Source organism: Colobus angolensis, unplaced genomic scaffold (genome assembly GCF_000951035.1).
Source record: "Colobus angolensis palliatus isolate OR3802 unplaced genomic scaffold, Cang.pa_1.0 Scaffold300, whole genome shotgun sequence".
NCBI classification, from domain to species: domain Eukaryota; kingdom Metazoa; phylum Chordata; class Mammalia; order Primates; family Cercopithecidae; genus Colobus; species Colobus angolensis.
The window spans coordinates 2,616,942-2,633,061 of record NW_012116267.1 but is presented as its reverse complement, the minus strand read 5'-3'; the positions used below and the strand labels follow the sequence as shown (position 1 = coordinate 2,633,061).

At 44.4% G+C, this 16,120-nt stretch overlaps 1 protein-coding gene across 2 annotated transcripts; it reads right to left on the bottom strand.

Moving 5' to 3' along the window:
* Positions 1–2,922: 2,922 nt before the first annotated feature.
* On the bottom strand, positions 2,923–15,746 carry ATP5O (ATP synthase, H+ transporting, mitochondrial F1 complex, O subunit). 2 transcript variants are annotated; one of them, XM_011950040.1, is made up of 7 exons: positions 15,495–15,746; positions 14,248–14,298; positions 12,387–12,497; positions 8,557–8,686; positions 6,792–6,904; positions 3,401–3,487; positions 2,923–3,107 (listed from the first exon to the last, which is right to left on the bottom strand). In XM_011950040.1, exons 1-7 carry the CDS (start codon positions 15,528–15,530, stop codon positions 2,994–2,996), a joined length of 642 nt encoding a protein of 213 aa, XP_011805430.1. In that variant the 5' UTR covers positions 15,531–15,746; the 3' UTR covers positions 2,923–2,993. The 2 variants fall into 2 exon arrangements, with proteins under 2 accessions (XP_011805430.1, XP_011805431.1); XM_011950041.1 differs by lacking the exon at positions 14,248–14,298 and having other exon boundaries at positions 15,495–15,567.
* Positions 15,747–16,120: the final 374 nt, after the last annotated feature.

Here is a 16,120-nt window from a genome sequence, read left to right as displayed (position 1 = left end):
AAAAGTTGACCTACAGCAGTATGTCTTTGCCTTTTTAAAACTAGCATGCCCTATTTTTGAAAAACATAAAAATCTTATGCCCTTTTCTTGGTTGTTATTAGAAGTTTTAAAAATAAGTTAAGGCTGGACATGGTGGCTCACACTCGTAATCCCAGTGCTTTAGGAGGCTGAGGCAGGAGGATTGCTTGCATCCAGAAGTTCAAGACCAGCCTGAGCAACATAGTGAGACCTTGTCTCTACAAAAAATAAAAAACTAGCCAGGCGTGGTGGCACATGCTCATGGTCCCAGGTATTAGGGAGGCTGAGGCAGGAGGATCTCTTGAGTCCAGGAGGTCAAGGCTGCAGTTGAGCCATGATCAGGCCATGGCACTCCAGTCTGGGTGACAGAGTGAGACCCTGTTTTAAAAATAAAAGTTAAATGCCATTAAAAACAAATGCAATAATTAACTTTCCCAGACTATACCTAGTTCTCTCCAAGTCTGTTGAGGGCCCCCTCACAGAGCTCAGAGTGGATGGAATCACTGGTAGAAAACATGTAATTAATACCTATTTAACCATGATTAGTAGCCAGCATAATCAAGGGAATACTTTATTCTCAACTATTTAGTTTTTCTTCTCATTACAGAAGTAATCCTTATTAATGCAGAAAATTCAGCAAGGAAAGAAAAACACAACGGAAATAAAATCACTTAATGGAGATGTTCTACACAAAAATAAAGGTTAAGGTTTATGCACTTCACGTCTGTATTTTTTCTGTGTGCGTTTTAAATACGTTTGTACTATCTATTTATGAGATGGAGTCTCGCTTTTGTCACCCTGGCTGCGCTCGGCCTCTTGTACTATTTAATAGCTAATATGCATCGAAAACATCCCATCTACAAGGTACTGCAAAACTTTCACCTCGATTTAAAGCAAATATTGTGAAGAAAATCATTGTAGGCTGGGTGTGGTGGCTCACGCCTATAATCCCAGCACTTTGGGAGGCCGAGGCCAGTGATCGCTTGAGTCCAGGAGTTTAAAGCCAGCTGAGCATCACGGCAAGACCCTGTCTCTACCATAAATATGAAAACCAGCAGGGTGTGGTCACACCGCCTGTAGTTTCAGCTACTTGGGAGGCTAAGGCGGGAGGATGGCTTGAGCCCAGGAGGTTAAGGCTGCAGTGAGCCATGGTCGTGCCCCTGCACTCCAGCCTCAATGATGGTGTGACACTGTCTCAAAAAACAAATCATTGTACACAGATCTCTGGGTTCTCTCTGGTGACCTTGTAAGGTAACATATGAAGTACCTCATCATTCCCCGAGATTGTATGTGCTTGATCAACAGGAAGGTTGCTGAGTTTGACTCTGAAGGATCTGGGCATCAGCAGCATGAGGCTCCCGCCAAGACGGTTTGTCCATTGGCAATCACGTCTGTAGAGCTGTGATTGTGTGTATGGCGCCACCTTGTGCGGAGCAGGCTCCTGCATGCAGTGAGCCGGGGTCGGGGGGTGCCGGGGGGCGGGGGAGAAATCTGGAATGTGGTCGTGATTAGGTTGCAGACCTAGCTGCGGAAACAAGAGCTCAATATCCTGTGGCTTTGAAGACAGGTCTATTTCTTCATCATGTTTAACAGCCCAGGGGCAGCGGAAAGGCCTGGCAGGGTGGCTGTGCCCTTGGCATCGCTTGCCATCTTGTCTGCATCTAGCTAGAGGGATGGACTAAGGATTGCTCAAGAGGACAGTCCAGGGAGGCACACATCACTTCCTTGCCTTTCCCATTTGCTAGAACTCAGCACCACGGTCAGGTGCTGCCAGAGGCTCAAGAATGTGGTCTCTAGCTGAGTAGCCCTAGGCCCACCTAAAAGGTGGCTGGTCTTTGGGCCAACCAGCAGCCTCAGCACTCCTGGTTCCTGGAAAGGTTGAAGCCACGTGGTGTCTCCGTTGGTTGTCACATTAAATGATCATGTATTAAAAACTTTGCCAGGAGGAAGCCGGAGGTGAAGCCAAGCCTGAGTGCCAGGAGTGTCGCGTCATGTGGAGGGCATGCTGGTCCCAGCACGAGCACGTAGGGAGCAGCGTTGGGCCATGTCATCGCTCTGGAGAACTTCTTCGCTGCAATGGTCCTGCCTCTGCCCAACCAGGGGTAGTTCTGGGAAGGGAACTGGTTTGTTGGCCAAAAGCTCTTGGAGTTTAACCAAGGAACAGGCACCTGAGCGGGCCGTTGCCTGGGGAACTCTATTTTCTCTAGAAGACCAAAAGGTACAATGTCGGGGAAGAGCTGACCTGGGAACTGGTTTTGGTTAAAAGGTGAATTAGGAGCATCTTAGGGACAGAGTGGGAAGGGGCAGGGGACCTACCTAAGGTAACTTTTGTCCATTTGCTCCAGCAACGTGTCGGTGCATGGTGTTAGTTATATTAGTGGTACAAACATGGGCTCTAGGGCCTGACAACCAGCTGTCCAGACAGGTGACTCTGAGCACATCTCCAGGGCCCCTCAATCTCTTTCCTCATTTGTAAAGTGGGGTGATGTCTGTCCCACCTGTATGACAAGGCTGTTACGAAGCTTCAGATGTACATGAAATGGCCTTGAAAGCTACAGAGCAGCCTATAATCAGGTGTGTTCATGTCAGGATGAAGGGCATTTATTAGGAAGAGGCCTCCCTGGAGGACTATGGAGCAAACACAGATCCGACGATCTAGCAGGGACCAGGAGTTCTGAACAAGCCCTTAAAGACATGGGATTTTGGCAGGCAGGACCAGATAGACTTTGCCGAGTGACCATGTGTTAGGTGCTGTGTCTAACCCATTAATTCCTAAACGTAATCTACTCAAACCAAATTCTCTAGGCCAAAAGGGCTTTTTGGCCTTTATACTCAGGGGATACCAAAAAAAGGCATAAAAATGAAGCCTTCTACATTCCACTTTAAAAGACAGTGAACATAATATGACCTGTTCTGGAAGCTTTTTATTGTTGCTCCAAGTTTAAGAATTTTCACTGATGGCAGAAAACCAGCACTTAGAGAGCCTCCCGCATAGCCCTGCCCAGCTTCTGAATCTTGGTCTTGACAGACATGTCAACATACTTCTCTCCAATGCGCACAATCATTCCACCCATGATTGACGGATCAATCTACAAAAGAAAATCGACGGCAAGTGTGAAAACGCACTCATCAAATGGGACATACACAAGTGTTCTGAAAGGCTCAACGTGCTACACAAATGTGAGAGGCTATAGTTACACCTAGAAAAAGGCAAAAGTAAAACTGCACATTCAGATCATCGTTTACATTTAAAATAAAGACAAACTTTTAACTACAGAAAAATTAGTATAGAGTTAGATCTAATATTTCACGAGTACTTTCTGTAGCCATTTTAAGTTTAAAAGAACCTGAGGAAACATACCATAAATAATTTAAAACCCACCTTCGCCTCCAATTTCAATACTTGGCCTTGACTTAGGAAGCTCTTGAGGACGGTTTTTAATTCAGAGAGTGTGGCTTCTTCTAAAGGCTGAAAGGCAAAACCATCCTTTCAATTTAGATAAAGCAAAACAGAAACTTCCAGAGTTAAAATACTCCAGGCCCACATCACCAAGACAGGCCTTGTGAGCTCCTCCCTTAGCCACCCGGGCCCATCATGGAGCTGCTCTGCCGCATTCACTCCTTGTTCGCGCTGGAGGTTCCGGGAGCACAGGAAGGCCCCACCTCACAGCATCACCTGGGCAGCTCCCACTCAGTCGTTCCTGGACTGCCTATAAATGCCACTTCCTCCCTGCCTCTGCTGTGTGCTAGCAGGACAACCTGGAATTAACAAGGAAAGGCCCTCAAGTTTCCAATGCCTGAAGACACAGCCCCATCAATGCAGGAGGACGCAGGCCCCTCTGGGTGCAGCCCTGGGGTCACACCACGCACCTATCATGTCCTTGGGTGAAAAGTTGCCATTTTAACCTGGATTTACATCTTCATGTTTCCCTAGCTCTGCTGGCTGTTCATCTCCCCGCATCCACAGCTACCTGGAACTCTGGCAGGCCACTCCACTCTCTGAACCCCAGTGAGAGAACCTGGAGCAGCTGGCTTTTTCTGAAGTCAGCTCAGCTCCCTAATCTACTTTAGAGCAAGCACCTCAAATATCCAGACTGCACTCTCCTCTCGGCCCCAACTCTTACTCCTGGTTAGTTATAATGTTATAGTGTTAAGTGTTATAACGGTGAAAATGAAAAAGGCTGTTAAAGCAAAGGCCTTTGAGACCGAGTCTCGCTCTGTCACCCAGGCTGGAGTACAGTGGTGAGATATCAGCTCACTGCAGCCTCCGCCTCCCAGGTTCAAGCAATTCTCCTGCCTCAGCTTCCCAAGTAGCTGGAATTATAGGCGCGTGCCACCACACCCGGCTAATTTTTGTATTTTGAGTAGAGACAGGGTTTCACCATGTTGGTCAGGCTGGTCTCGAACTCCTGGCCTCAAGTGATCCACCCGCTTTAGTCTCCCAAAATGCTGGGGTTACAAGCGTGAGCCACCACACCCTGCTGCAAAGGCCTTTTTTTAACTTGTCATAAATCCTACCTCCCTAGCCCCTCCTCCAAGAGCCTAAAAAAATTTAGCAAAAAAATTTCTGTCTTTGTAAAGATCTAACAATATTCTTTTTTGGGGGTAGGGGGTGGTGGTGTTGGCCACAGTCTATTCTTATTCAAAACATTATTTACTGAGACTAAAAGGTTACACAATTCTGAAATATACATACCCTCCAGTGAGACATGTACAAACTGCCAGGCACCTGTCTATGCCAGACATGTCACACCTACTATCTCCCTTCATGTGGGCAGCCCTGAAAGGCCAGTGGTTATTATTCCCATTTTACATATGAGGGAACTGAGGATCAGAGTGGTTAAGAAACTCACCTAAGGTCACATCAGCAAGTGAGGACTAGCCCCAATATTTGAAACCAGTCTGTGTATTTCTAAAGCCTGTGCTCTTAGTCATTCATCAAGATAATGTTTTTCAAACAGTACAGACTCACGGACCCAGTAGTATCAACATCAAAAGCATTAGTAACAGTTGGTTCTAAAATCTTTTGCAAAAGTAAGTATCCTTTAAAAGAAAATCATGTCCTTGTGGTTGGGCACGGTGCTCACACCTGTGGTCCCAGCACTTTGGGAGGCCAAGGTGGGTGGCTTGCCTGAGGTCAGGAGTTCGAGACCAGCCTGGTCAACATGGTGAAACCCCCGTCTCTACTAAAAATACAAAAAATCAGCCGGGTGTGGTAGCGGGTGCCATAATCCCAGCTACTTGGGAGGCTGAGACAGGAGAACTGCTTGAACCTGGGAGGCAGAGGTTGCAGTGAGCTGAGATTGTGCCACTGCACTCCAGCCGGGGTGACAGTCAGTCTCAAAAAAAAAAAAAAAAAAAAAAGAAAAGAAAAGAAAGAAAAGAAAATCATGTCCTTGTATTCACTGAAGAATGCCCTGCACCAGTGCTTCATGATGGGTGACCATGGGGCAGGTGAATCTCTCATCTGCGCCACACTGTCAGGGATAACCGGGGCAGCCACAGAGGGCTCCCTGCCTATGTCTGGGCTGTAACGATTTGCAACCAGGCACATGTTTTGGGGGCACCAACTGCTGAACTACAAATGTGCAAATAAGTATGATGTGCTAGGATGCCTCTCCTTGAATCTGTGCTAACTAGAAGGTCAAACTGTCCTTTAAATGCTTAGAACTATTAATCTGCATGAGGTCAGGTGCTACAAATTCCAAGTAAATCTACCACACTCTCCTGTTTTCCTGTAGAGTGAGCTACATTACATTTGACTGAGTTACACAGGGAAGAAAATACGTATTTAAGACAATAACAAAATTAACTCTAGGGAGGCAATGAAGTGTAGTACAAGGAATATGGATTTCCAAGAGGCCTTGAGGCCTGTGTTCAAATTCTAGTCCCACCTCTTATGACTTTGGGCAAGTGACTGCATTTCCCTGCATTCGGCTTCCTCATCTGTAAAATGAGGATAATTATACTTCTATCTCACATGAATCTTTTGATACTGAATAAAATAATAAAGTACTCAGCATATAGTAGGATTCAATAAATGGTAGCTAATTATAGCCCACTCTATATAAGATACAAAGGCCCATCCGTTCTACTCCTTCCCATTCACCACCACGAAAGATGAAAGGTTTGCAACTCTAGTTTCAGGCCAGGTGTGGTAGCTTACACCTTTATTCCCAGCACTTTAGGAGGCCGAGGCAGGTGAGTCACTCGAGCCCAGAAGTTCAAGATAAGACTGGAGAACACGGTAAAACCCCCACCTCTACAAAAAATGCAAACACATTAGCTGGGTGTGGTGGGGGTGCACTGTAGTCCCAGCTACTCAGGAGGTTGAGGCAGGAGGATCATCTGAGCCCAGGAGGTTGAGGCTGCAGAAGTGTGATCACGTCACTGCACTCCAGCCTGGGTGACAAAGTAAGACTGTCTCAAAAAAAACTCTAGAACTCTAGTTTCAGTAAACTACATCAAGCGGCATTTATAATATAATTCAAACGTATACTGGAGTCTAAACCACTCTTTTCTAACACATTTTGATGTACTTTACATTTAACCCAGACCTTATGAATAAATCACTGGTTACAGAAGCACTAATAAGATACATGCTGGCTTTTCCAAAGCAAAGGGTCACAGAAGCTGATATAAAAATAAAACAAACATCCCAAGTGACAAGTTACCTTTCCCAATTTCTTGATTTCACCATTTTTTCCTTCTTCCTGCAAAAGGTGGCGCATCTAATATCAAGGCAAACACAGCAGCAACAACCCATTACTTACAGATGCGGTGGTCACCGTGCAAGGCACCTCTCCGCGATGGACACTCATCATGGTAGAAAAGGCGGAAACGACTCCCTGGGCATTGCTTAAACGACCATTTTCAGCAAGCAGATCTGGCAACGTGAAGGTGTCTCAGTAACATGAAACTCACTTGAACAAGCTATTCATGAAGTTGTATACTCAACCCAAAAAACAAACTTAGATTTGTGGCCTTAAAACACCATATTCAGGGGCGCCTGCCTATAATCCCAACTGCTGGAGGCTGAGGTGCAAAGATTGCTTGAGGCCATGAGTTCAAGACCAGCCAACAGAGCGAGATCCCATCTCTACAAAAAAACGTTAGGGCTTGGTGGTGCATGTCTATAGTCCCAGCTATTCAGGAGGATGAGGCAGAAGATTGCTTGAGCCTAGGAGTTTAAGGCTGCAGTGTGCTATGATTGTCCTACTGCACCCCAGCCTGGGTGACAGAGTAAGATCTTGTTTCTTAAAATCACAATATATTCAATGTCCTTTAAGAATATGAATGGAGGCTGAGTGCAGTGGCTCACGCCTATAATCCCAGCACTTTGGGAGGTTGAGGTGGGCAGATAGCTTGCATCCAGGAGTTTGAGACCAGCCTGGGTAACATGGTGAAACCCCGTCTCTACCAAAAAAAAAAAAAAAACCCTCAAAAATTAGCTGGACATGGTGGGGCATGCTTGTAGTTCCAGCTATTCAGGAGGCTGAGAAAGAAGGATCGCTTAAGCTCAGGAGGCAGAGGTTGCAGTGAGCCAAGACTGTGCCACTGCACTCCAGCTTCGGTGACCGAAAGAGATACCCAGTCTTAAAAAAAAAAGAAGATACAACTTGTTATTTAAAATGCATATCCGATTTTGTTTTTTTAAATAGATTGTACTGACAAGGATTTAAATTAGTAGGTATGGGGGGTTCTCACCCATACAGATGTGCAACAGACTTCTTGTACTCAGCTTGCAATCTGATTTTCATATTTACGTTACAGATTACACGTTTGGCTACAAATTCAAAGATGATTCCATGAACACATGTTCTTTGCAATTTTTATTTTGAGCTGGCTATGACGATCTGAAAAGCAATCCAGGCCGCATGGTGGCTCACGCCTGTAATCCCAACACTTTGGGAAGCCAAGGTAGGCAGATGGCTTGAGCCCAGGAGTTCAAGACCAGGCTGGGCAACATGGAGAAACCCCATCTCTACAAAAAATACAAAAAATTAGCTGGGTGTGGTGGCATGCACCTGTATTCTCAGCTACTAGGGAGGCTGAGGTGGGAGGAGCACCTGAGTCTGGGAGGTTGAGGCTGCAGTGAGCTGAGATCGTGCCACTGCACTCCAGCCTGAGTGACAGAGTAAGACTCTGTCTCAACAAAAAAAAAAGAGAGAGAGAGCAAAGCAGTCCAAATGTACCCAAGAATGCAAATGTCTCCAAGGATCAAGGTATACCCACAGGCCACAAACCATTTTCTTGGTAGGTATCATATTGGCTGCCTCCATAGTTGAAACTACCGACTATGCAATTAGACACGCTTAGGTCCTAGCATCCTTTAGACAGTGCTCCTCACACTTTAATATGCAAACAATTCACTTAGGGAGCTGGTTAAGATGCAGACTTTGATTCAGCAGGTTAGTGTGAGGCCTGAGATTCTTCACTGCCAACAGGCTCTCAGGTGATGCTGATGCCCATGGTCCATGGACCACATTTCCAGTCACAGTTTTAAGACACCTCAAATGAAAAAGTTCTAATACTCACTGATCAGGTTGGTGGTGAGGGGAGAGAACCTCTCTTTTGCTGTGATGTCATTTAGGCTTTTCACTTTAATAGAACGCTTCACATAGGGATTCAAAACAGAAGCAGCCACTTTGGGTTCCTTCAGGATTTGCTGAAAGCATAAAAAAAAATTTCTTAAATTTTTTAGAGCACAAATGAAGGATGTGCCATGCACACACTTTCTTCTTTTTTGGAGACAAAGTCTTGCCCTGTTGCCTAGGCTGGAGTGCAGTGGCACAATCTTGGCTCACGCAACATCTGCATCCTGGGTTCAAGCGAATGATTCCTCCTGCCTCAGCCTCCCGAATAGTTGGGATTACAGGAGTGCGCCACCATGTCTGACTAATTTTTCTATTTTTAGTAGAAATGGGGTTTCACCATGTTGGCCAGGCTGGTTTTAAACTCCTGACCTCAAGTGATCCACCCACACCTCGGCCTCCCAAAGTGCTGGGATTACAGGCATGAGCCACTGGGCCTGGCCATACACACACTTTCTTATGAATTAAATATTTTATGAATTAAATTAGCACTGCCAAATAACTTATGACAAAAATATTATAATCAAACAATTTTCTGACTGCCTTTCAGAATACACTGCACTGCACCAGGATTTTATATACGATAGAATGATGTTCCTCAAAAAAATTTAAAAATACTGTATGAAATTTCTTAAATTTATTTTTGCTTTTCAAGAAAGATTATAAAACACTAAGCAGCCAAAACTTCACTTGACTGCATATTTTAATGTATTTAAGAGAGTAATAGTCTGGCTTTTCTAGCAGTGCTATTTCTAAAGTGCAGACCTCAAAACTGTGCCCTGACTGCAGAGGCCTCCTCACCGCTCCCTTGGAGGCATCCTGCCTCTTACAGTGTCCAGGGAACCCAGCAGATTTTGCGAGACCTCTGGTGCTGCCAGAGCAGCCAGCCCCAAAGAGTCTGGGAGACAGAGTGGACCAAAAAACAGGAGTACAACCATCATGGGAAACGACCTTCTTCTCATTTTGTTATATCACAAATATCTGCATTCAGTGACCAAGTGCAGCTTCCTGCATGTTGCTCCAGAGTTCCAACAAACCAACAATGGCAGTTTCCGGTCGAGCACCTTCAGTTAACACACCTCTCTACGCCTTTCAATTACTCTCCTAGCACCTCCTCCCAGGCTCCTGGCCAGAATCCTGTCTCTGATCCAGGATATTGGTCAGATACTATCATCCAATGCTAACATTTCCACTTGAGTGACCCCACAGAAATGACATTTTTCCATAAAAAATGCAGGCATACACAGATTGAAAGCATTCTGGAATTTGGGTTACCTAGTTTTTCATGTTTATCTGTGTCTCCTGCATCATCCAGAGGACAGTGAGTAGGACGCTTGCATTATCCTTCCCTTTTAGTGCCAAAACCCTGCTAATATTCAGTGTCTTCAGATAATTGCCTCCCTTTTTCTCCATGTCTTGACTGACTTCCAGGGTTTAGACAAACTCCATTCTAATGCCCACAATCCAAGTCATTCTCTCCATTGTAAACACGATTGTTTCTGTTTAAAATGGGCATAACTGACAAGTAGCAGACAATAGCCATCACCTCCAAAAATGCCTGTGTGAGACCCCGTCTGTTCCTGCATGCCCTTCCTCCAAATGTCTCCAACAACAGGGCTGGGCTCCTGGGCTCTGTGAGAATCATTAAGAGTTTATCACACCAGCTAAGACCTTAAGCATTATCTGCAGAGGTAAATGGATCAAGGAAGGAATATGGAGCTAAAATTATTCTGCCTGTTAAGACGGAAGTTCCAATAGAAGCTCAAGTGAAAAATGAATCAAACATAAACAGTACAGAACAGTAATACTTATAGACTATACATACGATGATTAATATAGAACATGAGAATTATTATTCTATACAACTGGCCTATGAATTGTTTTTTCTTTTCTTTTTTTTTTTTTTGAGACGGAGTCTCGCTCTGTCGCCCAGGCTGGAGTGCAGTGGCGCGATCCTGGCTCACTGTAAGCTCCGCCTCCCGGGTTTACGCCATTCTCCTGCCTCAGCCTCCCGAGAAGCTGGGACTACAGGCGCCCGCCATCTCGCCCGGCTAGTTTTTTGTATTTTTTTTAGTAGAGACGGGGTTTCACCGTGTAGATCAGGATGGTCTCGATCTCCTGACCTCGTGATCCACCCGTCTCGGCCTCCCAAAGTGCTGGGATTACAGGCTTGAGCCACCGCGCCCGGCCTGTTTTTTCTAAACAATAAAAACTTACAGATATGTGAATTAAGGAATGATTAATTTTTTTTTTTGAGACAGAGTCTTGCTCTGTCACCCAGGCTGGAGTACAATGGCGTGATCTCGGTTCACTGCAAGCTCCGCCTCCTGGGTTCACGCCATTCTCCTGCCTCAGCCTCCCCAGCAGCTGAGACTACAGGCACACGCTACCATGCCCGGCTTTTTTGTATTTTTAGTAGAGATGGGGTTTCACCGTGTTAGCCAGGATGGTCTCGATCTCCTGACCTTGTGATCCACCCGTCTCCACCTCCCAAAGTGTTGGGATTACAGGTATGAGCCACTGCGTCCGGCCAAGGAATGAAGAATCTTAAGAAAGAACAAAACTTCCTCTGAAGAGGCTATATACCAGACTGCGTCTCCTTCACCTTTTATAACACAGACCTTACTACCAGTGGTGGCAGCTAGAAAATCAAAGAAGGAAGCAACAGAATGTGTAGAAACTTGTTAACTAGAAAATTCAGTGAAAATGAAAGCAAACATTCTCCTATTCAGTTACAATGTAGGCTTCTGTTAATACGGTTTATTTATTCTGCTTTTCATGTTTACAAAAAAGTTACAAACATCCTGCAGCAGCCTCACAGTCTTTGCCTGTCAGTCCTCTATTACCACCGGGAAGCCCATACCCCTTTACTAACTCTGCTGCCCAGCGTGCCCCAGCCTGTCATTCTTCCCTCACATTTTGGGAACAAAATAACAATGAAAAGGTCTACATGGTTACTTCTGGGGTTCTGACAATTGCAAAGCATCTCTACCAAATGAAAGAACCTGTAAGACACATCTGAGCCTCCTCTGATTCTCCAAGCATAGAATATGGCAATTAAAACCCGAGGAAAAGGTTTTATGAAAACAAATTCTCAGTAAAACCAAATCACAATATATTCTAAAGACCTAGCCCAGAAGCATATAATCTCTTTTTTTTTGTGAGATAGTCTTGCACCATCACCCAGGCTGGAGTGCAACGGTGCGATCTCGGCTCACTGCAACCTCGGCCTCCCAGGTTCAAGCAATTCTCCCGCCTTAGCCTCCGGAGTAGCTGGGATTATAGGTGTTCACCACCATGCCGCGCCAATTTTGTGTAGTTTTTAGTAGAGATGGGGTTTCACTATGTTGCCCAGGCTGGTCTCAAACTCATGACCTCCTGATCCACCCACCTTGGCCTCCCAAAGTACTGGGATTATGGGTGTGAGCACCATGCCCAGTTATAAGTATAGATTTTTAAAGGTAGCTTTTAAATTCTCCACTGAAATAGCAATTTTCCTAAATTATCATCTATTTTAATTTTACATTTCTATCTTTTCTTAGCCCCAAATCTTGGTTCCTAATATTAATATCCTTATATGTATCTGTTTGTTCTTTTTATATGTCTTATAATAATAAAAACCCAATATTATCACTAAAAACATGTTTACAGAAAATGGCTTTTTCCCAGTTCTTTTTCTTGTAGGATTCACCTCATTAGGAATGCAGTCAAACAACCAAAGGAAAAAATATACAAACAGGAACTTAATATGTAATGAATAGGAAAGCTACTTACTGCTACTCTCAACAACTCCTTTTCTACTTGCTCCAACTTATTCTGTTTTGATGCAGCAGAATAAAGAGCTGTGGCATAGCGACCTTCAATACCGTATACCTGAACAGGAGGCTTTAAAGAAAAGGTGAAATAGGAGAGGAAGCAAAAAGGAAAATCAGTTAATAGTATACTGTCAAGAGCAGAATTTAAAATTTATATTTTAAAAAATATATCTCTTTAACACAAAACAGTTTAAATGTGTCACCCAAGAGCTGCCCTAAATGGCAATTTGCAAGTAAACTAGGGATGTTTCCTTGGTCAGGGCACTCAAATCTTTAAGCCTCCAATTCCTCATCTGTAAAATGAGGGACTTAGTAGGCAGTGTCTAAAGTCCCTTCCAGGTTTACCTACCTTTATCAATTACTTATACTTTAATTTTGAGATGAGCTTATGTTTCCTTTAAACTCAGTAACTATTTAGTTTCAAGTATGGGAGGCTGTGAACACTGATAGTTTCGAGTATGTTAGAGCTAGGAAAACAGGTGTTTATGAAACACACAAATATACTTTTATACATTTCATACTGACACTATACATTTTCCCTTACATAGCCTCCCTAGCGATGTTCAATTTAACACAGCCCTTTGGCAGTTCACAAAAAACCTGATGCTTGAATTATTTTTCACAGTAAACTACAGACTTTTTTTTCTACCATCAGTGTGTAACTACAGGTTCTTAGTGGTGCTGTATGGTTGTAGTGGGAAGGCTCAAGCTTGGATGAGAAAGATTTAGTTCCAGTCCAGCTCTAGGACTAAGCTGAGTAACCTCAGGTACATATTCCCAGGGCTTCAGCTTCCCCTTTTGTAAAATGGGAAGACCATACTCCTTAACACTGTTATGAGGTTTTTAAGCTCTCACATGAAGGACAAAATGATTTTGATCATTTGATTTGAGATTTGGGGCTGGTAATGAGGACAGGACATGATAATTATTTTTCCTAAATTCCAACTGATGTGGGTTCATTAAGGACATAGGCTGGTATTTTGATCTTTCCTTTACCCGATTTTTCCAAGGGGAGGACTGGCTCACTGTTGATTTGGTGGGGAAAAGTGTGGGTAGGATAGTTGACCCAGCACATCTTAGAGAAGTTCCTGCTTCCTGACAGTTGATTCAATTCTCTATCACACAGGAACTTTCCTTAATCAAATAAAGAATTTCAAAATAAATCACAGAAATGGAGTCAGACTTCATGTTCCAACAGGGTTGTTATCAGCTGTTAGTCATGTATCATTTCTGGGGGCCTTCTGGGGAACTTCATTTATTATGTGTCACTAATAGTCCTCTTTATTGGGGGTCAACTGGACTACTTTCGGTTTGAAAAGAAAGGGACTGGCAACTCTCTGAAATAGTGAGCCTCCTTTCTCTCCTACTGGAGAGAAAGAGTGTGAAGAGTATGAATATTCCTAACCAGAATGGAACATAGAGAATTGCAACAGAATTGCATTAGAAACCAAGGTACCTTGATTTTAATATCAACTCCTGTAATAATTTCCTGTGATAACTTGGGCATGTCATTTTGTTAAACCTGTTTCTTTCATTAAAAAATAAGTAAATGTTAGCTTCCCTATTTTAGAGGGTTAATGGAAAAACAAATGATTAAAAAAAAAGTTTTCATATTGAAAGATTATGCATGGGCCTGTCACAAAGCAAGTATTCAACGCCATTCCTTTCCACACCCTACACACACATCACATTTTGGGAACCACAAGTCGTGCAGAAAGGTTTAGATAGTAACTACACAAAAATCCACGCCCTAACTGTACTGCTGTTTGACTAACACTTTTCACGTGCTTATCATTACAGAAGAATATAAATTAACATACCCTCACAAGCTTGGCAAATGGTCTGACCACAGAGGTACTGAAACATCGCACCTTGAAGCAATAAAGGAAAATAGATCAAACAAGATTACTTGAAGAATTTCTGCACGTAACTCAATAACAACAACAAATTTTTAATGACCTTAAAAGCATTAGTTTTGTCTCTTTGTATCTTCACATATTACATGAGGATGAGCTACTTATTAATACTAAGGAGTAAACTTACCGAACGAGGATTATCCCAAGTTGCCTGGGAAATCATCTTCTCACTAACCTCCTAGCTCGCTAGGAATGGACCGAGGCTAGCACACCCGTATAACAGAGAAACACTAACTTCCAAGGAGTGCACGTTTCAAAAATATTTAACCAAAATTCTGGCGTTCCTATTACCACACCCTTGAGCAGATCATTTGCAACAGATGTACCCTCCTCGGAATCCAAATGCTATCTGAAAATAAAGATGAATTTTTTGAGTACTGCCGCAGAGTTCGATCTGACAAGAGGCCCTACCTCTGAGAGACAGTCTTACAGTTTAAAAATCACCTGCAAGCGCACAGGTCACAGATCGCAGGTCACCTTCAAATACTTCCAGCTATGGAATGTGTTTTATCAAAACTGCTTGTGAGGATTAAGACTTTGTAACGCTTATGTAAAAATTACCCAAGATGCCAGGAAGAGGTCATGATATGTAAAGCACCATGGTGATATTCAGTACAAAGAGCATAAAATTTTTTCAAACTCCATCTTCTGGGTGATTCTGTGGGTTCAAATCTCAATTCTACCACTTACTGGCTGAGCAGTCAAAGACTCATTTAAGCTTTTCGGCCTCATTTCATTTATAAAACTGAAATGTGTTTTACAAATACTCCTTAGCATTACTAGTAAGTGATCTCTGACAGGTTTTACCACAACGGCAAAGGAAGCTGATTTGGGGGCTAGGCCACGCCCCTTCCCCGGAATTCAGCAAACGGCAGACCCCCTCTCCTGCGCCCCTCAGGCTAGCAGCTTCCTGGGGCTGTGCTCGGAGGATGCCAAGGTCACGGCACGCACAGCCCCGCGCCTTCCGCCCCGTAGGCATCCCGGGGGACAAACGCTGGGTCGTCCTGAGTCGCTCCCACTTGCCGGGTCCCATGACCTTGAAGACTGCCAGACTTCCCCAGCCGAAGCATCGCACCCTGGTGCTCGGGGTTTGGTACCGGTCACCCCAGCAGGGATCCTACCACTGGCTCTCAGGATCATGTTTCTCTCACCTGCCGGGAGAGCCCGGACACTGCTGGGGCGGCCATCTTCTCTCGGGCAGCTGTAGGTCAAACCCGAGTGGGAAAAGAGAGGCGCGCAAGGGCGCACGCGCGCGTTAGCGTAACCGCTAGGTTCTCTGGGAAGTGTAGGCGTAGGGCGCCAGGCCGCAGGCGCAAAGACCTCCCTCCGGCTGGGAGTTGTAATTCTTGGCAGTGGTAAGGGCTAGACCCTTGCGGTGGAGCCATGGGCTCTGACTGCACCTGAAACTGAAATCATTGTTACTGGCCAAGCGGCCCTCACTGTAGAATGGATTTGCTGTTCCCAGTTTTAAAATTTACATTTAGATAAATACAGTGGCACTTGTTCCATTTCACAGTTATTACCAGCGTCACTGGATTCTTGACTGTTCCTTCCCAGCATGCTAAAGCCTGCATCAATGGCTTTTTCTCACGTTGCACACAAAGACAAAACCAAGCCAAAACAAAAAGTCCCCAGGAGCCTTGCAGCTCCAGGAGCGGACACCACGTCCCTCTTACCTGGGCCATGACTACCCATTGTTAAATATAAAGTTATTCAATGATGCTTGTTAAAGCATGGTAAGGAAGACTTTATTCAGGACCATAGCGATGGGTATAGG